The sequence below is a fragment of the Miniopterus natalensis genome, chromosome 9, assembly GCF_054644295.1.
Source record: "Miniopterus natalensis isolate mMinNat1 chromosome 9, mMinNat1.hap1, whole genome shotgun sequence".
NCBI classification, from domain to species: domain Eukaryota; kingdom Metazoa; phylum Chordata; class Mammalia; order Chiroptera; family Miniopteridae; genus Miniopterus; species Miniopterus natalensis.
In genome coordinates, this window is record NC_142089.1 from 60,472,221 (window position 1) to 60,497,474 (window position 25,254).

Below are 25,254 nucleotides of genomic sequence, written 5' to 3' on the forward strand. Positions count from 1 at the left end.
GATCCAGCCCACAGCCCAGGCATGTGCCCTGACCAGGAACCGAACCCCAATCGCCTGGATTCTAGGTCGACGCTCAACCGCTGAGCAACACCCGGCCGGGCTCATAACATAAACTTTAAACTTAATGAAAGTGCTCTTTTAGATTTAGACACAGGTTTTTATATATAACATTTTTGTACATAAATGGGAACCTGCAGACAAAATATTGGTTAAGAAATTCCTAAAACTTATCTTTGTTTCAATGCTAAATCATGGTGTAATCTTAAAAATAGTTATTTTAGATGTCAATGAAACTTAACACGTGAGGTAGTAACCGTTCCCATGTTCTTGCTCAGATGTGGCAATGTGAGCGGTATGGCAGGTGCTCCCCGCTTAGGAAATACACCACATGGTCAAGGACAAGCATAAGACTTCGACTGTAAGGCACTTACTGACTGAAGAGACTTAAAGATGTGACAGCATGTGCATTATGGAATCAATGTAATGTGGTGTTTTGTTTCTTCCTTCCTGTCCTCCCCCTTTGGGCTTGGGCAAGCTCCTGATATTGACTTGTTTTGTCATTTGTCTCTTTCAGGTTAAAATTACTCATGGGAAAAATCAGTCAGGGTATAGGGTGTGCTGGGTTCTTATTACCCCCTGTATTTACTGCATTTTAACTTCCATGTTCTTAAAGCCTTTTCATTTGTTCACACAGATGTTTTTAAAAGAGCTTTTTCAGCATGGTTGGTGTGGCTCAGTGGTTGAGGGTCAACCCATGAACCAGGAGGTCATGGTTCAGTTCCCGGTCAGGGCACATGCCTCACATGCCTGGGTTGGGGGCTCAACCCCCAGTAGGAGGCGTGCAGGAGGTAGCCGATTAATGATTCTTTCTCATCATTGATGTTTCTATCACTCTCTCCCTCTCCCCTCTTCTCTCTGAAATCAATAAAAACATTAAAAGAGAGAGAGAGAAAAAGAGCTTTTCAAACCCATACCCAGCATGGTTTTACTGCAGCATCTGAAAATGTCATTGGGAAATGTGATCATGGGAAATAGGTCATAAAACGGAGGGTTGAAGAATGTTATGTTGTGCAATCATGGACACTTCTGTAGTTTATCATTAAGTTAGAAATCAATATATGGGAGTAGAAAATATTAAGGTACCTAGTCTTAATTAGGGTGTCTACTTCCTATGCTAGTCATGGTCTTATAAGCCTGCTAAAAAATTTTAAAGTTAGAATTTCCAAACTTGAGAGAATTAGAACATGATAGTTCACTAAAGCAGCTCTTTCCATTAATCCAGAAACTTTACCGCAGTTAACCAATAACTTCTGTATCAGTGACATAATTTCCTGCAAAATTGTTATTTTGTAATGGTTAACTTCTCCCTTAGTTGTTCACAGCAGGGGGTGGTCTTCTTTTATCAGCCTTCTATTTATTATAATTCACTGTGGCTTAGACACTTTACCCTAAAACAAAACAAACAAAGCAAAAAACTCCCAGGCACTAAGTGGTAGTGCCATTTTACGTCAGCAATTGCTAGTGAACTAAGGAAAAATCCTTCAAAGCACTAACTAAAAAATTGATGATCCAAATTGGACAATCTATCATTTTCCCGGCAGAAGCCTTGCTCAGTGACCGTGGAGCCAGAGACGGCCATACAAGCACACTTGTTGGTGTTAAAGGATAGTGATTTGAATTTTGGGATTGAAAAAAGGAAAGAAAATAAAGTTTTGTTCTGAGGTTGTGTAGAATTAAGGTCAGTGGAGAAATTTAGCCTGTTAGTAGTGCGAACAAATGAAAGAAGCCTCTGGAATATTGGAGACAGGCCTAAATCCACTTTCATTGCATTGTTCTATTGCTCCAGATTTGAATCACAAAAGGATTAGCAGTTTACCAACACAAATATCAGCAACCTTAGATATACATTGCTCTAATTTTTTAAAAGTTTATTGATTGATTTGAGAGAGAAACATTGATTTGTGGTTCCTTATTTATGCATTCCTTAGCTGATTCTTGTATGTGCCCTGACCAGGGATTGAACCCACAACCTTGGTGTATCAGGATGATGCTCTAACCAACTGAGCTATCTGGCCAGGGCTCTAATTTTTATTTTAATGAAATCTGATAATAATTTGGATAGGCAGCAAGTCAAATTATTGACCTAGAGCACCTTGAATTCCCTGTGTGGAGGAAAGGCATTAACTGCTTACTAAGCTTTGGCTTGACTTGCTTTCATAAACATTGTTTCTGATTTATGTAAATAAGATACTTATACCTACTTAATAATTATGCAAATAAATAATTGAGAACTGAGAGATGGAAAAACAAAACTTATTTTGGCATAGTAAAACTCTTCCTAAAGTCTTTGCAGTTTATAGAGTCAAGCCAAAAAAATGAGTAACAGTCTTAACTCAGAATCTAAGAAAGTCTTGCTTCTGTTGAGACTGACAAGAATAATTTAATTATAAGTGAAACGGATGGAGACTTGCCTGAAGGGTTGGAATGATTTTCAGCTTAGGCTGCCTAGTTTCGTGAAAGCTTTTTTCTCTCCATAGCTGGACTGTTAAGTCACCATGCAGGAGAAGATGCTTTGTTGAAAACAGCTTTTCTGTTTAAATATCACAACAAACTCCTGAGAAACAGTAAATTGGGCCCTAAGTGGAGTCACTCAATGAAAACTTTCAATATTACATCTACTTCCAGCTCTCTGGTGGGCAAGTGGAGTCATTCTAGCAGTTTCTTACGTCTCCCATGGAGGCAGGCATCATTTAAAAGCTCTTTACTCCAGTTCTCACTTAGCATCACTGATTAAGTCTCAAAAGGGGTTCTCTGGTTTTTAGAAACTAGAGTGTATAACAACTAAGCCAATTGATGATACAAATGACGTATACTTTGTAGATCCACTGAAACAAATCAAAGAGTGAACAAATTGATAATTACGTCAGTGAATGAATGCAAAATCACTGCAGTGCCAACTCCTACGCATTTAAAGGCTCTTCTAGGCATTTGATGGTTAATGTGTTTTCATTTACCACTCACTTTAATCTCTGCTTCAGTTAACTCTAAAACCTGTAGGCCTATCTGCTTTTCCAGAAAGGAAGTAAATGGGTATAACTTTATAACAGACATGTAAAATAAAAAGGGTAGTGACTGGCCAGAATAGGCACTACTGAAATTACAAATAATGGATAATATGAGCTGAATTGTGTACCCCTAACATTCATATTTTAGCTAAACTCCTTAGAATGTTACTAAATTTGGAGACAGGCCTTTAAAGAGGTCTTTAATTAAGTCAAAATGGTGTCATTAGGGTGGGGCCCTAATCCAATATGACTTGTGTCCTTACAAGAAGAAGAAATTAGGACATAGACACGTGCAGCAGGAACACCATGTGAAGACACAGGGAAAAGACAGCCACCTACAAGCCACACAAGAGAGGCCTCAGAAGAAACCAACCCTACAGACACCTTCATCTAGGACTTCCAGCCTCCAGAACTGTGAGACAATAAACTTGTTTAAGCCTCCCAGTCTGTGGTCCTTTTTTATGGCAGCATTAGCAAACTAATGCAAATAACATAAATATTTTACAAATAGAAAGAGTCCCTCCACAGCAACTTCTCACTTTAAAAACTGATTTTATGCTGTTATTTTAAAATGTAAATATATAGTATTTTATCTATATTATGGGCTAAATATTTTAGCTTCAGAATATTACCATCATGTATTTAATTATACTTTTTTCTTATGATCACACTGAAAAAATATGTTTTGTAATACAAGAAATTTACAATTTGAAGATTTAAAAATATATATAACAATTAGCCGGCTGGCGTGGCTCAGAGGTTGAGCATCGATCTATGATCCAGGAGATCAAGGTTCTATTCCTGGTCAGGGCACAAGCGTCGGTTGCAGGCTTGATCCCCAGCAGGAGGCGTGCAGGAGGCAGCCGATCAATGACTCTCATCACTGATGTTTCTATCTTCCTATCCCTCTCCTTTCCTCTCTCTGAAATCAGTAAAAATATATTTTAAAAATATATAATAATTAGAAAAAGAACTAATAGATAATTTTTCAAAATACAACAAGCACTAGAATTTAATTAGCTGTACTAAATGCTCTACATGTATTATCTCATTTAGTCATCACAAAGTAAGGACAGTGGGTAGATGTGGGGTGGTGGTAGGTGAAGGTGGTGGGAGAAAAAGAAATTCTGAGGTATTCTTTGATCTTTTCCAGGTCAGATAATGCTGTTCCAGTACCTGAAGGCTACCTATGAAGAAGAGTCACACATGTGGCACAAAGACGTCAGGGGTGGGACACACAGGGTCCCAGGAATCCAAGAGGATCTGCGCTGATCACTCACAGTGTCCATCCATCTCAAGTAGAAATTAGCTTCAAGACTAAACCAAGACAGGGCTGTTCTCTCTTTGCTAAATCCTACGAGTCTGGCCATTTGCTATGTATGTGTCATTGGGAATTGACCACACTCATCTGCACAAGCGAAAAAGAAAGATTTATCTTAAAAAATAAGAGATACTATTTAGTTGGTGTATACTATGTGCCAGGAACTTCTCAAAGCACTATGCATTCATTATCTCTTTTAAGCCTATACAAATAGGGTTTGTTGCTTATTTTATAAATGAGAAAATTTAGGTTTAGAAAGGTTAAATAACACACCCATGGTAGCACAGCTCTGAGGTGATGGAGCCAAGATTCAAAACCAGGTTACATGTTTCATGTAGAAATAAAGCAACGTAAACAATCTATTTTGAAGTATATTGACACATGCAGTGAATCAAGTTAAAATCAACGCTGAGACCATCCCCGTGAAATAGATGCAAATCTTTCTAAGTCAAGAGTCAAATAATTTGATGAATGCAGTGCAATGTGTATGCATTTTAAAATGTAACTCTAGTCAGCAGTTTTCTTAATTTCTCTCCTATAATAAAAGTCTATTCTTGCCCGGCAGGGCGTGGCTCAGCGGTTGAGCGTCAACCTAGGATCCAGGCGATCGGGGTTCGGTTCCCGGTCAGGGCACATGCCCGGGTTGCGGGCTCGATCAATGACTCTCTCATCACTGATGTTTCTATTTCTCTCTCTCCCTCTCCCTTCCTCTCTCTGAAATCAATAAAATATATATATATATATTTTTTTTAAAAAGTCTATTCTTACTAAGAAATATCGAGCAAGTCAGTTTCAGAGGCTGGATTCTTTGTCATCTGGAATATAGGATTTTTGGTCACATCTATATGCTCTCTAGTTTAGGAAAGAGCACTCTTTCTAGATTGGAGCTTTGTGCCTAACTGACCTGTGGCAGCTCCACAGGCCATCTCCAGTGAATTTGACTGTCATTGAAAAGCCTCAGGCAATTTCTTTCTTCCTTGCTGAGAAATAATTGTCTAGAGACAGGGAATCCTCCAGGGGGCTAGTTAAATGCCTCCAGAAGGCATGGGGCGCTGATGAGTCCCTCTGAGGGTTTCTGTAGTTTACAAGTGGCCTTATTGGTCAAAGGATCTCATTAATCATACCCCGTAGAGTGGCAGCTCCAGGAGTGGTGTGTTTGGGAAGGAATCATGAAGACGCTGCATCTCTGGTGTAGCATTGTTTCTCATCTTTAAAACCCACACTGATATTTAAGATAGCTGCTAACTTGTCTTTTTCACTCTTACAAGGTTCCATGCATTTTTTTGCGTATACCTTTCTCCCTCACTCTCGGAGCTCAAAGCCCTGTATTTTCCCTGACCATGTCAGGCCAGGGGGCAACATTGGTTAGAATTAGTAAGGCACAGCTTGCCAAGCTCCTACTTCCTATGCAAGTACGTGTGCATCCCACAGCCACCCCCTCAAAGTCCCCCCAGTTATTTTATGAGTTCCCAGGGAGCGGAGCCTTCAGTCTGCACAGCTTCTGCATGTCCCTCATCCCCGGCTCTAGCTCCTTTTGGTGCTGTAACTAGACCTCCACTGCTTGTGAAGGCAGGTGTGGCCCTCCTGTGCCTTTAGCGCTGTTGGATGACACGGTCTCTGTCCAGACACCACTGCCATGGTGCCATCTTAGGGTCCTCGGGGTCTAAGGCAGCACCACCAAGGTGGCTGTGCACCAGGATGCCTTTCCTTCTCCTCCCTCCCCCTCCCCCATTATATTTTACACAGGGTGTGACAGAAGGGTTGTTTGTGCTTAATGCTTTAGAGAACGTACAGTGAAATACTTATTTCAGGTTTCCTGTATAGCCCTGCAGATCCCTCCTGGACACAGGCACATTCCCAAATCACTGCACACTAATGGGACCTCCGGGCATATGGCTTTCAGGGTGTCTCACCTCACTCCACAAGGAGGGGAGCTTCAGGGAAATCCCAGCCTAACTGCAGAACCCCAGTTGTGAAATATATATATATATATATGTGTGTGTATTTTAAATATATCTTTATTGATTTCAGAGAGAAGAATGTAGAGGGAGAGAGAGATAGAAACATCAATGATGAGAGAGTCACTGATCGGCTGCCTCCTGCACACCCCCAACTAGGGATCGAGCCCGCAACCTGGGCATGTACCCTGACCGGGAATTGAACTGCGATCTCCCGGATCCTAGGTTAACGATGCTCAACCACTGAGCCACGCCCAGCAGCGTGAAATAATTTTTTTATTTGCTGATCTGAAATATGCTTCCATCTAGAGGAACAGTTTCTATTTTTTTTGAAGTTTTTCTCCATTTTAATATATTTTGCATTCATTCACTCATTAAATAATTAACAATATACCAGCCTCTTTACTAGGAACTAGAGATACATTGATGAATAAAATGGCCACAGTCCTTTCTTTTAGGGAATTCATACACATAAATATACAATTGTACAAAGAGTAAACGTATAAGTATACAAAGACAATCAAATATAATTATACAAAGATTTATAATCACAATAAGAACTATGGGCAGGGCTATTCTCATCTGGGGAAGATGATAGAAAGCTTTCCCTGGGAAATGACACTTAAATTGGGGTTTGAAGTATTTTATATATATTTATTTATATATATTTATTTATATATATATATATATTTTAAATATATCTTTATTGATTTCAGAGAGAAGAAAGGAGAGGGAGAGCGAGAGACAGAAACATCAATGATGAGAGAGTCACTGATAGAGTCCACAACCCGGGCATGTGCCCTGACTGGGAGTCGAACTCCGATCGCCTGGATCCTAGGTTGACTTTCAACCGCTGAGCCACGCCCGACTGGGCTGAAGTGTTATTTAGAGGGAGCCAAAAGAATGTCAAGGGGGGAGAAAGTGCCTTAAAGTATGACCAAAGGAACATTCAAGGAAGTGGAAGGACAAATCTTGACTTTGAAAAGCCAACGGGAGAGTCATGTAAAGAGATGGGAATTACAGCAAGGTGCACAGCATCACACCCAGGGCTTTGTAATCAGTGCTGAGGATGTTGGATTTCAGCTTAAGAAAAATGGGAAGGATTTGAAGAGTTTGAAGCTGGAAAGTGACTTGAATTCGTGTTTTTCACCAGCCTTTCAGGCTGGCTGTTCTGTGGAGAATGGACAGTACGGGAGCAAAACCGGAGACTGGGTGACCTTTTAGGGGATGATGGTACCCGGAATTCAGGAAATGGAAATGGATTTTGAGATAAACAAATAGATTTAAGAAACATTTGAGAAGCAGAATTGACAGAATTTGGTAATCGACTGAAGAACCCTTATAGGCCCAGGGTGCAATGTGGTCTGCCTTCAGTGCAGTATTAGGTTAAAATAATTATTATTTTGGAAGAAAAATATAATTGGGAGCATTTCAGAGATTTACTCAGGATCTTGAGGAAATGGCAAATATTTTTATGGTATTATTTTAAATGCACAATAAATCTTCTTTAAGGATCCTCTTTTGCTATCTCTCACTCTATGTCTTTCACACACTTAGGAAGAAGCTTAAAAACAAAACTCTCTCATTTTATATGTGTTCTCAAAGGTCACCCAGCATCTGTATGAAATGGCTTCTCATTGTACCTCAGCTCTTCATGACCAGTCCTGACAGCTTCCTTGGAGTGCCTTGTGAGAGTCATTGTTAAATTTTCAGGAGTTTTAAACATGGTCTTTATTAAAAACTAAATCGTATATACCATCAATAAGTCAATAAACAATAAGTGCTGGTGAGGATGTGGAGAAAAGGGAACCCTAGTACACTGCTGATGGGCGTGCAGACTAGTGCAGCCATTATGGGAAACAGCACGGGATTTACTCAAAAAATTGAAAGTGGAACTACTGTTGGACCCAGTGATCCCACTTCTAGGAATATATCCTAAGAATCCCAAAACACCAATCAGAAAGGATATATGTACCCCTATGTTCATAGAAGCACTATTTATAATAGCTAAGATCTGGAAACAGCCTAAGTGCCCATCAGTAGATGAGTGGATAAAAACGTCTGTGGTACATTTACACAATAGAATACTATGCAGCTGTAAAAAAAAAAAAATTCTTACTCTTTTCAACAGCATGGATAGACCTGGAGAATATTATGCTGAATGAAATGAGCCAGTGAGAGAAAGATAAGTATCACATGATCTCACTTATAAGTGGAATCTAAAGAACAAAACAGGCCCAGAGGCATGGAACAGACTGACAGATCTGAGAGGCCGGGCAGGCAGTGGGGAAGATGGGAAGAGATTAACCAAAGAACAATAGTGGTGAAGGCCTGGGTGGAGGAGGGTGAAAGGTGGGGGGGAATTGGGGGACATATGTAATACTGTCAATAAAAAATAAATTCCTATATTTAAAAAATTAAATCATATAAATGTACAATTAAATATATTACATTAAAAACATTAAACATTTATCACCACATCACTGTCTGTGAGACAACTGGATAAATGGGTCTGGGCTCAGGAGTCAAATCTGTGCTGGAGAAACTCTTGTGGGAGTTAGAACATAGATATGGGGTGGCTTTGCGGACTGGTGACAGGTTCCTACATATAGAAGGAACAGGTGCTGGGTTTAATGCTCTGCTGTTGCCATCTTAAAACTCTTAATTTTCAAACAAGGGGCCGTGTGTTTTCATTTTGCACTGGGCTGATCTAGGTGGTAGGGAGTTTGGGCTGTTATGGTTTACTGCCTTCCATCCCTCGAAACAGGTATTTTGTCTCACTCACCTACTTGGTAACACTTTTGCAGATATTCCATCTGTTCCCTCAACCTGCAGATTCCTCACAACCAGCTCACAAAATTTCCTTCCACTTTCCCTCTGTAATGCTCCCTTCTCCTTCCTCTTTTGAAAACTGTTAACTTGCAAGGCATTAATATGTTAAGTAACTTCATGAAAATGTTTCTGTCCAGATTGCAACGTCCCACAGGCTCACCTTCCACTGTGGTATTACGTGGTGGTTAAGACAGTTCTGGAATCAGAGGGCTGGGTTTGACATTTTGCTCTGATGGAGATAAGTTTCTTCGGTTTCTCTACACCTGTTTCCTGGTTTGAGAAAGGAACAATATTTACCTCTGAAGGTTATCGAGAACGTTAAACTAGGCAATGTACGCAAAGTGCCTAACAATGCCTCGCACATAGTAAGTGCTCAACTAATGGTAGTTATTATAAAGGTCATCTTACTCATGTATGACGACTTAGGAACACCCGATAATAAAATCTGCACATGACACATAGTAGCAAGGTCTTAGGAGGAATCACTGGAGCACTGGCAGAGATGAGCCGGAAGATTCCAAGTTTTAAAAAAGAAATTTTCTGACCCCACAGTATGTTTGTCCCAGAGCGAACTGGACAAAGCTCCTCTTCTCCATGGTACCCACACACTAGCCTCTGGGCCAGAGATGCTGCCTTCTCGAGGCTGTGAAAAAGCCTTTTGGGGCATAAAGCTAAGCCTGTCGTGGGCACCTGAAATTCTGCAGGTTGTTTTCCTCACCAGTTTCCCCAGCTCCTGCCTAGCACAGCGCCTGGCACGGCAGGCGCCCACTTACAGGGCGCCCCCGGCCTTCCCTTCGGCCCCCAACCTCCACTTCTTCCGCGCCTCTGCCTGGGGCGCAGGAAAAACCCAGGCCCAGTTCGCTGAGCCCGCTCCCCGAGCGCCTGCAGTTGCCATGGAAACGGCGGGAACTAACAACTCGGGTCCCCGCGGAGCGAGCAGGGGCCCGCGGCGGCGGCGGCGGCGGCTGCGCCCGGAGCAGCGTGAGCGACGCGCGGCGCCTCGGAAGTCACAGCGCAACCCCCGCCCCACTGGGTGCCCCTCCCCCAGGGCCCGAGAGTCGGTGGGGACCCCCCCCCGCCGCCAGCCCTGCCGGGCCTGGAGCGCGCCCGGCCTGTTCTGAAGGTGCCCCCGGGAGCTTCGCGGCGGGGCGGCGGGTCCTGGGCGCTCCAGCCTCCTCCGTCTCTCGACGCACCTTTGGGGTTCTTTTTCCAGCCAAGAAAAATCTGGGCAATTCCAGCCAGAATCTGAATGGCTTTCATTTGAGAGCAAGCAGGAGACTGAGAGGTGAGGGCGCGAGCAGGAGGAAATTAAAGCTGTTTGCAAAGAAAAACGCAGACAGCACGGGAGAAACTGAGTTTCCCCTTCTTCGGAGCGCGCACGTCCCCGCCTCCCTCTGCTGCGCCCACGCGGCGGCTGTCCCCGCGGCCACACCTGCGCTCCGCGGGGCGCGTGGGAACAGGTGCGGCGCGCACGGCGGCCGCTGATTGGCCTTGGGGACCGCGCGGTCCGTGACGGGGTCCGGAGCGCTGCGCCCGAGGGGTCCCCGCGGCGCGCACGCCGGGCGCTGGGCCGTTGCTCGCTTTGACCCGGTTTGTCTGTTTCCCGTCTTTTCAGCCGGCGACCGGCGTGCGCGGCGAGGCGGGGCAGCGGGACCCGGGAGCGGCGTGGGCGGCGGGATGAGCGGCACCGGCGCCAGGGCGGGCCACCGCGCCCAGCCGGTGGTCAAGAGCGTGCTGGTCTACCGCAACGGGGACCCCTTCTTCGCGGGGCGCCGCGTCGTCATCCACGAGAAGAAGGTGTCCACCTTCGACATCTTCTTGAAGGAGGTGACGGGCGGCGTCCAGGCGCCCTTTGGGGCCGTCAGGAATCTCTACACCCCACGGACCGGCCACCGCATCCGTAAGCTAGACCAGATCCAGAGCGGCGGCAACTACGTGGCCGGGGGCCAGGAAGCCTTCAAGAAACTCAAGTGAGTCTGTCCGTCCCGCCGGCCGTGTCTGTGTGCGCGAAGGTGTGCGGTCGGCGCCGGGGACGCACTGACCCCCCAGCTTCACCCAAAGCGCAGGGGCCGAGGGGCCGGGACCGCGCGGGGTGCCGCTCCCAGCCCCCCGCAGTTGGGGCTACAGGTTAGAGCGTGACTGGAGAAGGGCTTCCACTTGGGGAGCAGTAGGAACAATCCTAAAGCTTATGTGTAAGCGGAGGGGGGGAAAAAAAGTGACCCAACGGGTACTTGTGCATTTTCCGTTGTTTTTCTTTCTCTCTCCTCCCCTCCCCCCGCCACTTTTCTTGGAACCTGTCCTTTTAGTTAAAATCATTTTTAACTTTGGATACTGTATAATCACCAGAGGAGAAAATTGCTCTCTGCACCCACCCTCCCTCCTTCCAACCTTCCATTCCAAGTGGAGTTGGCCGCGCCCCACTGACCATCCTCCAGCTCCCGCATGTTTACGCCATTGGCACAAGGCTTGGAAGCGCGGATGGGCTGCCCGCATTGGCCTGCGCGTCTGTGTCTAAGCACCTGAGGTCTAGGGGATCATCACTGCTGCTCACCCCCAGTTCTCGGCAGGGAGCTCACTCAGTGAATTAGCAAACTGGGTTTAGGTCTCCGAGGGCAACAAAGATGATGGAGACCTGACTCCTTGTCTTCAGGAGTTTGCAAGCTAGCAGGAGACAGACTCCATGCACACCAGTAACTTAATGTGGAGCACGGAGGAGTAAGTGCAATGAGAAAAAGTTATGTGGGAGTTCAGACTTGAGAGATTATTTCTGGTATGGGCGGGTATTGTCGGACAGGGGGAACTTAATATTCCATAGGTTGTCTTTTTTTACAGCTTTATGGAGATACAGTTCATGTAACATAAACCTCACCCATTTCGGTGGGTCCCAGTATAGTCATGGGGTTGTGCAACCATCACCACAAACTAATGTTAGAACATTTCTAACACTCCAAAAAGAAACCCTGTACCTCCTAAATTCCCCTTCTCCCCATCTTCTGGTAACATCTAATCTATTTTGTGTCTCTGTGGGTTTGTCTGTTCTGGATGTTTTCTATAAATGGAGTCATACAATATCTGGCCTTTTATGTTTCTGGATTCTTTCACCTCCCATAATGTTTTCAAGGCTCATCCACTCATCCATGTTGTAGTATGTATCAGTACTTTTTTTTTTTTTTTTTATCGTCGCCTGAGGATGTTTTCCATTGCTTTTCAGAGAGTGGAAGGGGATGGGGTGGAGAGAGAGAAAAACATCAGTGTGAGAGAGACACATCGATTGGTTGCCTCTCGAACAGTGCCACGACTGGGGGCCGGGGATTGAGCTCGCTACCGAGGTATGTGCCCTTGGCCAGAATGGAACCCAGGACCCTTTATTCTGAGGTCTGATGCTCTAACCACTGTGCCAAACTGGCTAGGGCTCCTTTTTTTTTTTTTTAAATCATTGAATAGTATTCCATGGTATGGATATACCACAATTATTTACCTATTAATGAGTTGATGGATATTTGGATTCTTTTGCTTTTGGTTAGTATGAATAATGCTGCTATGAAAAATCATGTACAAGCTTCATTTCTCTTGGGTGTATACCTAGGAGTGGAATGGTTGGATCATATGGAAACTCTATATTCCATAGTTTTTAATATAACATTTTAATTAAAAGTCAGCTTGGGCTCAGGATAGCAAAAAAAGAAGTTAAGAAAATCTTTACCATAAAATCTGTGCTTGTGAATTCTGATTTTAACTGTATAGAAATATTTTCCTGAATAGTATTAAAGTTGTTTAATATCATCCTTCCTTTCCTAAGTTTGTTTAAATTGAGTCCTAGGTGTTCTGCTTTTGTTATGCCAGACATTCTTTTTATGGGAGGCGAGGGATACATTTGGATTTAGCTTTCTCTTTCCTGACCCTCTTTTAGTATTATTTGTCTAACTTTGTGGAAAATAGCTAAACGCAACTGTGTGCTTCAGAGAAACTTAGAACTTAAAACTGAAAATCAGGAAACTTGAGACTGAGCTGTTTATCAGCTCCTTGGGCAAGCCACTGGACTCAGCTGGTCAGTTCCCTCATAGAGAAAAGGAACATCATTTCTGCCTCACAGGACTGTGATAAAAAGTAAATGCTATGGATGCGAATGTGTTTTGTAAACCCCAAAATGTTACATAAATGTAAAGCATCGCTGTGCCCAGTTCCTTTTATCATATTCTTTGTTTATTTTCATTAAATAATTTTCATATAAAGCAATTTCACAGAAATGAAAATCTGCTTCAGAACCTTCTAACAGCTCAAAATTGTAGACTCACTTTAGTAATTCATATTCTCTTTTGTTTATTTGGCACGAGCTCAAAAGATAAAAACAGGTACAGTTTCAAACCAAACAGAAGTTGCACTTCAAAATCACTCTTTATATATAAGAGATTTCCATGGTTATTTTTGCTTTTAATTCTACATACACAAAAATCTGAGCGTGTTATAACAGTGTCCATGATTAATTTTCCACGCTGACAGATGAATAATTTATTTGTGTCAGAGTAGTAGTATCTGTGGTTATACCAATGGAAGCCAAAGAGATTTAAATGCTGAATATATTTGAAGCTTAGCAATTGTAAGTTTATATAACAAATGAATCACCTGGCAGAACAAAAGAAAGTCCAAAAGATATCAAGGATAAATTCATGCCATTTAGAGCCTAAATGATGTTGCAGAAGGTAGCAGTGGCTGAAAAATATCTTTCAAATGCAAATGATCAACTTTCTTCTTGAAATTCTTCTACTCAGATTTTTTTCTAATATTTTTGAAGGCATAATGAAACTTTAGGTAGCTATTTAACCTTTGTTTTATAGCAGAGAATTCTAGAGATTGCTATAGTCCCTGTGCATTTTTGGAAGTTGACTCTACTAGATTAATCTTGTGGATCTGAGATCACTTTTCTGCACATGACAGAACTTTTTTTTTTTTAATGTCAGAAATCAGTCTCTGCAGATTTGCAAAAGAGGCATTTATTGCTAAACAGAGGTAGTATTTGCACTGCCATATGTAAATACTGTTATGTGAGGGAAACATACGGTAATTTCCAGAGGTATAGATTAACAAAAGCATTCTATCCAAAAAAAGCAAACAACAATAATGAAACATAGCCAAAATTAATTCTAATATAAACTTTTTTTTTTTGGCAACTCAGCAATTATGGTAGTTGAGGTAGAGAATCTACCTACCTCTCTCTCTCTCTAAGGTTGTAAATTAAGTGCTAGATTTATACTTATTTTTATATTAAATCATTTATTTAGCACCTTCTATGTATGAAGCACAGTGGAACCAGAGCACAGTGATGGACTTACAGCTTGAAGCTGACACAGCTATAAAATTTTCAGGTTGTGCTTATGCTATAGCTAAAGAATGATCACTAGTTAGTATATGTAGCAAATTTTAATGAAATAATAGGGGTCTCCAAAGGTTAACTCATCCACCCATCTGTCAGTTGAACCAATTACTAAACCGTCCCACATGGCTGAGCGTTTCTGTATCATTAAAGTGCTCTCATAGGGAAAAGATTTCCCAGCATTTCACAGTTCTTACTCTAATGCATGCCACCAGTAAAGTCTGTGATTAATAGAACTGTTAAGTGGCTTGACACACAAACCACTTTTTATATCTAAATTGATATGAGAATTAGAAATGCCCTATATACAGTTAGTAGCTAACCATTGTGGGGGGGAAATGTTCCCCAGTAGAAGTATGTATTCTAAGACTTCATTTACATTGAAGTTTAGAGTAGACATGTGTCAGCTCTGGTTGGCAATGCTGAAAGCATTTTCTATTATTATAATTGTTTTTAATGAGTAACTATTGATTTTTGCTTTAGGCTTAAGTATTTCCTATGGCTTGCTTTACTATTTAATAATTTTTAAACATTTATCTTTCTTGTTGAAAGTATTACAGATGTCCCTAGTTTTTAAAAAGAAATTTATGCAGCTGACTCGAATACAATAGAAGAAATCCTTACTGTTTGTTTGTTTTTCACCGCAGTTACTTGGACATTGGAGAAATCAAGAAAAGACCAATGGAAGTCGTTAATACAGAGGTAACACAAGTAATATTTTGAAGGTTCAAGTACATAATAGGGACATTTTTGTGTTTCTTATGCTGTGTGTAGATTTAGATGGCATTCTAATCATAACCGATAAGTTGTCTAATGTTTACAAATGGGACATTATATGTCTTAAGGCAAAGATCCCTCTGTCTTTGGAGCATTATCAGAAATGAAGAGATTGAGCAGCTTTCCTAAAGATGTAGGATTAGACATAACATGTTCTTATTGTCCTGCTTTCTAGCTATGTGTTCTCTGGTTGAAATCCATAGAAATTTTCCCTGCCAAGTGAAGAGATTGTGAGCACCATCGTACCAATCTTTACCAATACTACTCCCCCTGTGCTCAAGTGCTTCTGACAGCCCTGTGTCTGAAATAGCCATGAGCACCCTGATGGCCCCAAGGCTTTCAAAGGACCCTGCTGGGCTTTCCCTGAGGTCAGGAAAACGCCTCCATTTTAACTTGCATTAAAGTTCACTTGAGTGTAATCACCAGAAGCTTGCATATGAGTCTTGTGAGATAGATATTCAGAGCACTTCTTTCTATATAGCTTCTGAACCCCTAGTGGACAGATTCTTTAGTTTGTGGATGAAAAATAGATTAAAACAAAGTTACGACAACAGCTTTAAATGTCCTGGTGAGACAGAGTTCAACCCAGACTGGGACTCTGTTCTCCAGCTCAGACTTTTCCCTCTTCCCAATTTCTTTTGTTGTTGTTAATTCTCACCAGAGGATACTTTTTCCATTGATTTTTAGAGAGAATGGGAGGGAGAGAGAAACATCCATGTGAGAGACATCGATTGGTTGCGTCCCTCATGTGCCCCAACCATGGCCTGGGATTGAACCTGCAACCCAGATTTATGCCCTTGACTAGGAATTGAACCTGTAACACTTCGGTGAGCGGGCCAATGCTCTAACCACTGAGCAACACCAGCCAAGAGCCCTCTTCCCCTTTTGACCCCACATAAACAAGTGCTTCCAAGGGTGTGCTCTGACAGGCATGAAATGGCTGATAGAAAAAGGAGGGTTTTTTTTCCTCATTTGTAGTACAGAGCCCCAGAGAGACTCCTCAACTCACCATTTCCTCTCACATCATTTTTATGCCCAATAGGACCAAGTTGGTCTCTCTAGAAAAAAACAAAACATAAAACTACGGAAGCAAAAATTCTAATTGAGCACTATTTGAAGAATGTGAGATTAATTTCATTATTCAGATAATTTGTGGAAAGAGGTGCCAATCCCAGACATTGTTTAAAATAATTAATATTCTTGTTTGTAAGTTGGTTTTCAATGTGCATTAAACTGTTTATTAGTGCAAGTGATCAGCTTTTGACTTAAAGTAGACAAAGATAAATGATTTTTATGTTGTGCTTATGGTATAGTGAAAGAATGTGCACTAGTCACTATCTGTAGTAAGTAGTAACGAAAAGGGCAGATTAGTGAATTAGTTTTGTATATAATTTTGTTTGAAGGATACACAACTGTTTGAGATAGGCTACCTTGCATGAAATTGGTGACTGCACCCGAATTTCTGCAATAGGATTTGAGATGTGTGACTTCCCCCAACATGTGAGCATATGTTTACTCTGGATTCCAGTGTCTTTGATGACGAGATTATGCCTGGCGATGTGCAACAGGTGTGCAATCCATTTTCCAAATATATGTTTCTTTACAGATTATGTTTAGTAATGGCAGCATTCACAAGGACTCAGGTTAATTTAATTTGCTAAGTGTTCTTCCACTTTGGGACAGTAGCTGTTGTTTTTTTCTTTACTTTGGGCCCATGCATGAACCACACAGACAAGTTTCTGATATATGAACATACATCTTATAGTGCAAAACCCACCACTTATCTCCAGCTGAAAGATTGTATCTCTCCCACTTTATTTCTTCCTGGTAATTCCCTCCCCTTCTCCTTTCCTCTTACTGCACTGACACTGCTGTAGCCTTTCATTTCTTTTCAGTCCTTCCCCAGAAAGCCTTCTGAAGAAGAGAAAAAGAAGTGAAGAAATTTGGGATGCAAAGGAAATGGGAAGAGGTGGCGAAAAACTGCTTGTCCATGCTCTTCGGCACCTTCCCTCACCTCCCCGAGCCCCCTGCTCCCACTTGCTTCCCCAAGGCCTCTCCCACCGCGCCGTTGTGTGCCCAAACTCTCCTCCCAGTCTAGACAGTGTGCTCACTTCCCTCACTTTTCATCCCCAGTCTGATGTTCAGTGCAGAGCCTCTCCTCCCCAGAGTCCACACCATGGACTCAAAGCCTGCTTGTGTGAGGAGAGCCCTGACTTTGATTGCCAGAGAGGGAGAGTTTTGGGTTCTTGGCATCCCAAAAGGGAACTCTGAGTACATTTTCTCATAGATATCACTTTAGCTGTTGGTTCTACAGTATTATTACTGATGTTCTAAGTAAAACACAAGTTCAGAAGGCTTTTGTGGGCTGCTCTGAGAACCTTACTGTTGTGTGTGTCATTCTTACCATGGAGAAATACTTCTCTCTTTTCCACAACTTATTTACAGTCCAACTTTTAGAATTCACTAAGTTTTTAAGTTAGAGGGATATCTGTGTTCAAAATTTGAGAATAGACTCAGTGAACACTGGTCTTCCACAAAAATTATAGACTCTATTTTTTTAAATTTGAGATGGTGATTTCCTTTCAGCATTTGTGTCTACTGAGAAAAGACCACACACCTTGTTAAATACTGAGGATGACCACTATTCTTTGGAGTAAGATAATATATTTACTCTGAATCACAGGGAAGGATTCACAGAATTCTTTTGAAGTGGATTTAGAACATAAGCCATAGACTTGGAGGGTTTAGAGTTGTTTTGATGCAATAGTAGCACAGACAGTGTTTATTCAAAGATATTTCAGTATGAAGGGTAAGTAAAATTACTTATCAAAGTTGGGGTTATTTCTCTCAAACCTGAGTTAATTGAATACTGTTTGACTTACCAGTACAGGCCTGCATAATAAAAGCTGCCATCATCAAGTGTACATGATTCAGTTTTCCCAGCTGCTTAAAGCATATTAATCCTGATTATTCCCAGAACATGGTACTGTGGAAAGGCCTTTACAGGTGGATGGGGTTATGTAGAATGTGTGACACCGGGTCCCAGCCACTGTGGCTATGTTTTCAGAGCGACAGGTACTGCAGCCAGTGAGGACTGGGAGTTGGCAGCACCCCCTCTCCCCCCAGAGCACCCTCCCCCGGGTGCATCCTGCTTCCTCGTTGCTGTTTCCACAGTTAATAATTTAGACCCGGTGGTATCCACCTGCTGAGTGCAGGTCACGGTCACTAGAATGTGCATGTCACCTTGACACGTGAAGGCCTTCTGTGGTTCCTGTCCCATGAAGCTCGTCTTTGAAGAGACACTAACAGGACAGCCGGTCCTCTTCCTCTCCCTCCTTGCGAGTGGATCATTAGGACAGAGAAAGGCCAGACTCTGGGGGCTTCTTCCGCTAACCCAGAAGGAGCACATGGTCTTATTGGGGCAGCGCTCCTGGCAGCAGGAGGGGAGGGAGGGGCGGGTAAAGGAGGGAGAAGAACAGAGGCAGGAGCAAGACAGATGGTGGTTCGCACTGGCCCCAGAGCGGGGCCGCCCCGCGTGCTCAGAGCAGGCCCCCTTTTCCCTCCCCGCCGGGCTGGCTTCTAGTGCTCAGATGAAGCGGTCTCCTAGGGACGCCTGTGTGCTCGCCTCTGCTCCTCAGTTGCCTCGCACAGCTGTATTTTCATCCTCCCGCCTCCCCTGCGGCACTGGTGCTTTTGCTGGAGATGGTTTTCTCATCTCTGGCCTCGGTAGCCCATCCCGTCTGTGTCTTTCCAGGCTCCCCCTCTCTGACGGAAGCGGTGTGCGGGGGCCTCTGTCCTTCTCGGGAAGCCTCTGAGATGCACGCGGGCACCTCCTTCCTTACCAGCCTAGCTGTGCGCGTCCCTTTCTGTCTGGCTGATTTTTGTCTCCTTTCTTCTTCTTTTTCTGCCTTACCTGCTTGGCTTCCGTGTGATCGATGCCGCACTGCTTAGCACGCTAGGCAGAGCGCTGGAGCGAAAATGAACAAGACAAGCAGACCACCCCACCTCCAGGGACGTATAGTCTTGATGAAAAGACAGATGTGTGCATGTCTCTAGTACCACATAATACGTGACTCGATTGGGCAGGGATTCAGTTCAGTTTGTGCTGAGCTTTTATTTGAAGTGCTTTTGACTTTATCAGGTTGCAACAAAGCCATTTGTGAACTCTTGAAATGGAAGCATCCTTCTTTCTTGATCAGAGCTGTAGATCCCGTCCGTCATCCCTGGCCCCCTGTCTCACCATGCAGTGAATCCTTCAGATTATGATATTCTTAAGTTGTTATCTAGAGTGCCAAGTCTGTTTTATTGTGTAAGAAGCCTTGGTACCCATTGTATACAGAGGGACAAGCAGGCAGTTTGGCTCCAGAGCACTTATGAGGTGCCTGGAGCCATGCTGGGTGGCAAGCATGGAATGAATCCTTTATTGTTTTTGCTCTTTTAGAGTCTAGGGAAGGAGACAGGGAAATAAACCAACTATTAGTATCTACTACAACTATGATGTATAACAACTACTACAGGGCATGGATGCTGGGCTAGAGGGATTCTCAGAGGATTGAGAAGGTGCAGATGGGATTGGGGGGGGTCAGCCAGTTTGAAATGGTTTCAAATATAATAGAATCTTTCATTTTTGGTCTGTTTCTTTTAAAGTTTTGAGAATGTTCCTTTCTACAACTTGATTAAAGGAGATGATTTAATACTTATATGTGTGAATGAGTCAAAAAGAGTAAAAATTGACTTGGAAGGAAAGAGACAAAGGCTGTCTTGCCATTCGCTAGGCTTGGACGACGATAGATACCGAGCAAGCCAGCTGCAAAGTTAGCGGAGAACAGCCTTTCTCTCCCAGCCATGCAACAGCTGTAAAAGGCCACGAGGGCCCCCTATGGAAATGACTATTGCTTTCTTACTGCAGATACTCCCAGACTTGCTTTGCTGTAACCCTATTTTATTGAGGATCTTTAATTGCTGAACTTCTCTCACTTCATAACAACCCCTAGTTAATCTGCGCTTCTCCTGATCTCACCTCAAAACCTGTAATCAGTCTAGAGCTGATCTCTGCCTCCCTTACCCTCCTCAGCATCCTTCAAGGAGAACCCAAAGCTTACTGAAAGTGATCCCCACCTCCCTCTTCTCAGCATTATCCTGTGGTTTCTCCCAGTGTCACCCCTTACTGTACTGAGTCAGCAAATCTGATTTTGTTGAACTGCAGGTTTGCTCCTGGTCATCTTTATTTTTATTTTATTTTTAAAAATATGTTTTTATTGATTTCAGAGAGAGAAAGGGAGAGGGAGAGAGAGAGAGATAGAAACATCAATGATGAGACACTCATTGATTGGCTGCCTCTTGTAGGCCCCCTGCTGGGGATCAAGCCCAAAACCTGGGCATGTGCCCTGACTGGGAGTCGAACCTTGATCTCCTGGATCCTAGGTTGATGCTCAACTGCTGAGCCACGCCGGCTGCGCTCTTGGTAGTCTTTAGATGATCAAGGGTTAACATATTCATCAGAAGTACCCGTTAGATTGTAAGTCTCCAGGAGGTCTCATTCTCTATAAGTACCTAGCATTAATAGACTGGGAATCATTTTCATTCTCTAGTTTTGAATGTTCCTTAGCACGTAGTTAAGGGAGACTCTGTTTGCCTCCTGCATGCTTGATAATTCTGCGTTTCACGGATGAGCGGGATGTCTCAAGTAACTCAACAGTTGTCATGGCGACTACCTGTTCAGATTTTGTGTCTGGGATAAAATTAGTTGTAGTTAAACCTTTTTGTGATACATTTATTGTCACGTTAGTATAATTTGGGGCTATATTAATGACTGATGTTCACTCAACAAGGTTTTATTGTGTACCTGCCACATTCCAGGCGTTGTGCTTGTCCTTGGGAACCAAACAACATGGCTCTGACCTCATGGAGCTTGTATTCTTTAGTCTTCCTCTCCTGCTTCTTTTCGATTTTAACTTTACCAACACTGATCTTTGTTGCAGAACTTGGTATAAAGTAGACTTCTTTGATTCAAGATCTATATTTTGAGGTCTAAACAGTTCTTGAACTTTATTAATAATGGGACTAATTTTTGAAGAGTAAATAAACACCTAAGTTTTAGAAAATTAGTTCCATTTTCCTGGAGTTATAAACACCTAAACTGATTGTGACTTGAATTAACAGCCGGGGTTGTCCATCTCCTTATGATCAGGATAAAATTTGCTTAAATTTGCATTACTTAACCTTTGTTATGTCCAACATTTTCCTCAGGGTTTCTGTGAATTCCTGCAGGGATTATTATTATCTCATGCCCACCTCCCATGAGCTTCTGTTTACAGAGTATTAGTTCCGTGTATGGACTGTCTTGTCCTCTTACAGGCTCTGTCTGTCTGAGACTCCACCAACTCAGAGGGAAAATCTTTGCATTGATGTCGACACAAACACCCCATTCACACGAGTTTGTGTGTGGCGAAGTTTATCAGTGGTTTGTAAAAATGGAGTAGGTTTTGTAGGTTGTACAGAAGCGTGGACAACTCAAAACTTAATATCAGACTTTTTCATTCTTAAAAATACCTTGGTCTTACATGTCAATTCAGTCTTCAGGTTTTGGCCTATTTCTTGGCCTCCTCTCTCTTCTCCTTCTGCCCCCCACCCCCACCCCCACCCCCACCCCACCTAAAGGTCCTATTGATTTTTAATACAGAACAATTCAGAGCTTTATTTTGTTGACTTAAATCTTCCTAATCTGTATTCTCAGGGCCAGCAGAAAAAGCTCATTTGTACCCCTTTCCTCACATTTATATTGAAATACGTCAGTCACAAACACAGTGACAGGCAAGAAGAGAGAGCAGAAGGCCATGCGCCCTTATTCCAAGGGATCCGCCGGGATGGGTGGGCTCCCTAGAGCTTCTGGAAGTGCGGCCCTGAAGGGGCATCTGCGTGTTGAGGCCTGAAGTGAGACCCCAGTGAGCACCGCCTCGGGCGGAAGCCTCATTGGGGAAGCCTCAGTTGAATCCTCTAGAATACTTCCCCCTCAGTTTAGATTTCCATTTACAGAGAATTTGGGTAAACGTCGTTTCTTTTTGGTGGGTTGGACCACCGCAGGAATACCTTTGAGAGGAGGAGAGAGAGGGAGAGAGTTTTTGAAACTTCAAAACTTTACCTTGTCTGAAAAGTTTGTGGCGCCTGGGTTGTACTTCAGATTAGTTACTCCGGTGAATATCTGTAAGGCTTTGAATATGGTTATCAAAACTTCCCATTTCATTTTCATCATTAGGCATAATCTCTAATGAAACATACTATGAGATATGCTACTTAAAGGCTTTTGGTTGGGAATGGGATTCTGGACATTAAACTGGGTGTTAATTATTAACCTTATTGCAGAAAGGCATGAGGCTGTGTGGTTTAACTCACTAATCTTTAGCCTGGGAATCCTGGGTTCAAAGGGGGAACTACTAAATAGTTAGACTCCTAAATATTTCTTTCTTTAACTTGGGAAAAGATTTCCAGATTATGTTAGTCAGGTTTGCTAATTTATTAAAAAAAAGTCAAAGAAAATAAAAATCACTTTTGTGAGTTCTTTCAACACTAATGGAAGCCCCTCCCCACCTTTTTATTTTACACCTTTCCCCCACCCCTGTAATATGACTGCTAAGTAAGAAGCCTTCCTTTCAGGAGCCAGTTCACATCAGTGATCATGACTGTTTCAAGGTGACTGTGACCTTGCCAAGTCTCTAGAAAGAAAGAGTTTTCTATTGAAGACAACCAGCTACATTTCAGTTTTCTTTCACCCTTTTTTGTTTTAGCTTTTCTCAGTATTGAACTGTGCATGTGTGAGTGTGTGTGTGTGTGATGTTTGAGCAAGAGTGAGAAATCATTGGTCTAATGAAAAATATCCCTTAGTAGCCCTAATGAACACTGATAAAAAGCTAAAAGTTTGGTGACTTTAGTTTGTCCATTAACAGGTATCAAGCAGTTGTTCCAAATATCTTACATTCTCTCTATTTGGCATTTAGACATGATTTTAAGAAATCGAATGTCTGTGAAATTGGAAGACATGTGAATTAGAGCATTATAATGTTTTATTTATAGTAATAAGCAGTTCTAAACAAAGACTTACATTTAATAAACATTTAGTGAATAATTATCAACCTCTTAAGAAAAAATAGAATGAGTATTAACAAAATAGTTACATTGCTAGCCAAATGTGTATGCTTAAAAATGCCCCTTAACTGAAGCATCAGACTATATTCAATAAGAAATATCAACAAGGCCCCCAGTAAAATAAGGTCCTTTTGGCAGGTCCAGCAGCAGCCTCTACTGAACAGAGAAGACCTTGTTTCTAAACTGCATTATATTCAGAAACATAGAAGATGAAATTTTAGGGATATGTAGTAGGATTTGAAGTTTTGTCAAGGTTTACCAAGCTTTTGACTGATGGATATTTGTGTACCTACTTACTAGAAAATCACTACTTCAGTTCAAATTTTAGTATAAGTGTTCGAAGGAGCTTAGAAGGGGCTTATGGAGCTTTCTGGAGAAGTCAAAGGACTCTTCCTCGTGGAAGATTATTTCCACACAGCAGGGATAACAGAAACACGTGACTACGTATATAGCGTAGCCAAGGAAGACACATTATGCTCAACCATTTATTGAGCGTCACTCATATATGATTTCACATTTTATAAGAATATTTATTAAGAGCTTGCTGAATGCCAGGCAGTGGGTTAGGTTCCAGCCGTAAAGATAAAAAAGATTTAAAAAGACACTGACCACCTGCGAATCAGACATTACAACAAGGTAATTGTTGTAGGAGGACTTTGAAAAAACTTTTAAAAGAAAAGCTGCATGCTCTGCCAGGTGGCTTGGTTGGCTGGATCCTCTTCCTGGGTATAATTTCAGGTCAGGGCACATACTTAGGTTGCAGGTTCGATCCTCGGTCGGGGCGAGTACAGGAGGCCATCGATCAGCGTTTCTCTCTCTCTCTTTCCCTCTTTTCCTCCTCCTTCCCTCCTCCCTTCCTATCCCCTTAAAATCAATAAAAACATGTTTTTCGATGAGGATTAAAAAAAAAGAAAAGCTACAAGAAAAAGAATAAAATGATTGAAAAATAATACCAGAGATTGTTAACCCAAGGGAAGAAAATGATTTATTTGGACCTAATTAACATTTGGCTTCAGTGTCTACAAAGGATATAGTGATTAGCTCTTCTCCATCATTGCTGGGTACCAAAAAGGGGGAAACAAAATTAAGCTGTGGTGCGAAGGTTGAAGAATTCAGGTCAGATTGAGAGAAAACTGTTTTTTTAAACTGATGAAGACTACTAAACACTCACTGAAAGAAAGTGTCACATCTTTTTCTATTTAAAAATATACATTCTTTTGACTTGCATAATTCAGCTGTATACCAAGATGGTAGAGATGAATTGAGATAGACTTAACTTAGGAAATACCCTCTACTCTAAGGTATTTATGGATTAGATATTTGTCAGAACCTTCCTGGAAAGTCCAGAAGGACCACTGCCCAGGCGGTCACCTTTTTCCATGGGGGAAGCGGTGTGTGGGAGGAAACTGGGGGAGTGACTGGCAGCAATCCATGTTGGTCTCTTCCATCGTGATTTCTCAAGTTTCAGAGAGTTCTTCAATGCAAGTAATAAGCATGTAGTGCTGTGATTTGTTGGCACTTCTAGCCAGAACTTTAAAAAAAAAAAATTGAAGCAACACTTCAATGAAAGTAAAGGGTTTGGAGAATATTCCTGTTCTGGGGTGTGGTTTTTGAATTTAGAACTGAAGGTAGCTTAGCATTCTCCACAGGTATAGCAACCACTCAAAGAGATGTTTCAGTTTTTCCCCCACACATTGTACACCCAGAAAAGAAAATCCAAGAGAGTAAAAGGATAAAAGAAGTGAAACAGTGGAATCAGTAGTAAGAAGCAAGCAAACAAATTCATCC

The 25,254-nt window shown here is 42.3% G+C and overlaps 1 protein-coding gene across 3 annotated transcripts in view; it reads left to right on the top strand.

Annotated features, from left to right (window-relative positions):
- The first annotated feature begins 10,853 nt into the window (after positions 1-10,853).
- The window catches only part of DCDC2 (doublecortin domain containing 2), a 131,636-nt gene continuing 117,235 nt past the window's right edge, over positions 10,854-25,254 (top strand). For all 3 annotated transcript variants that reach the window (XM_087820021.1, XM_087820022.1, XM_016209834.2), the window contains exons 1-2: positions 10,854-11,146; positions 15,195-15,249. In XM_087820021.1, the coding sequence (XP_087676147.1) occupies positions 10,854-11,146; positions 15,195-15,249 (348 nt within the window). The remainder of the gene's footprint in view (positions 11,147-15,194; positions 15,250-25,254) is intronic.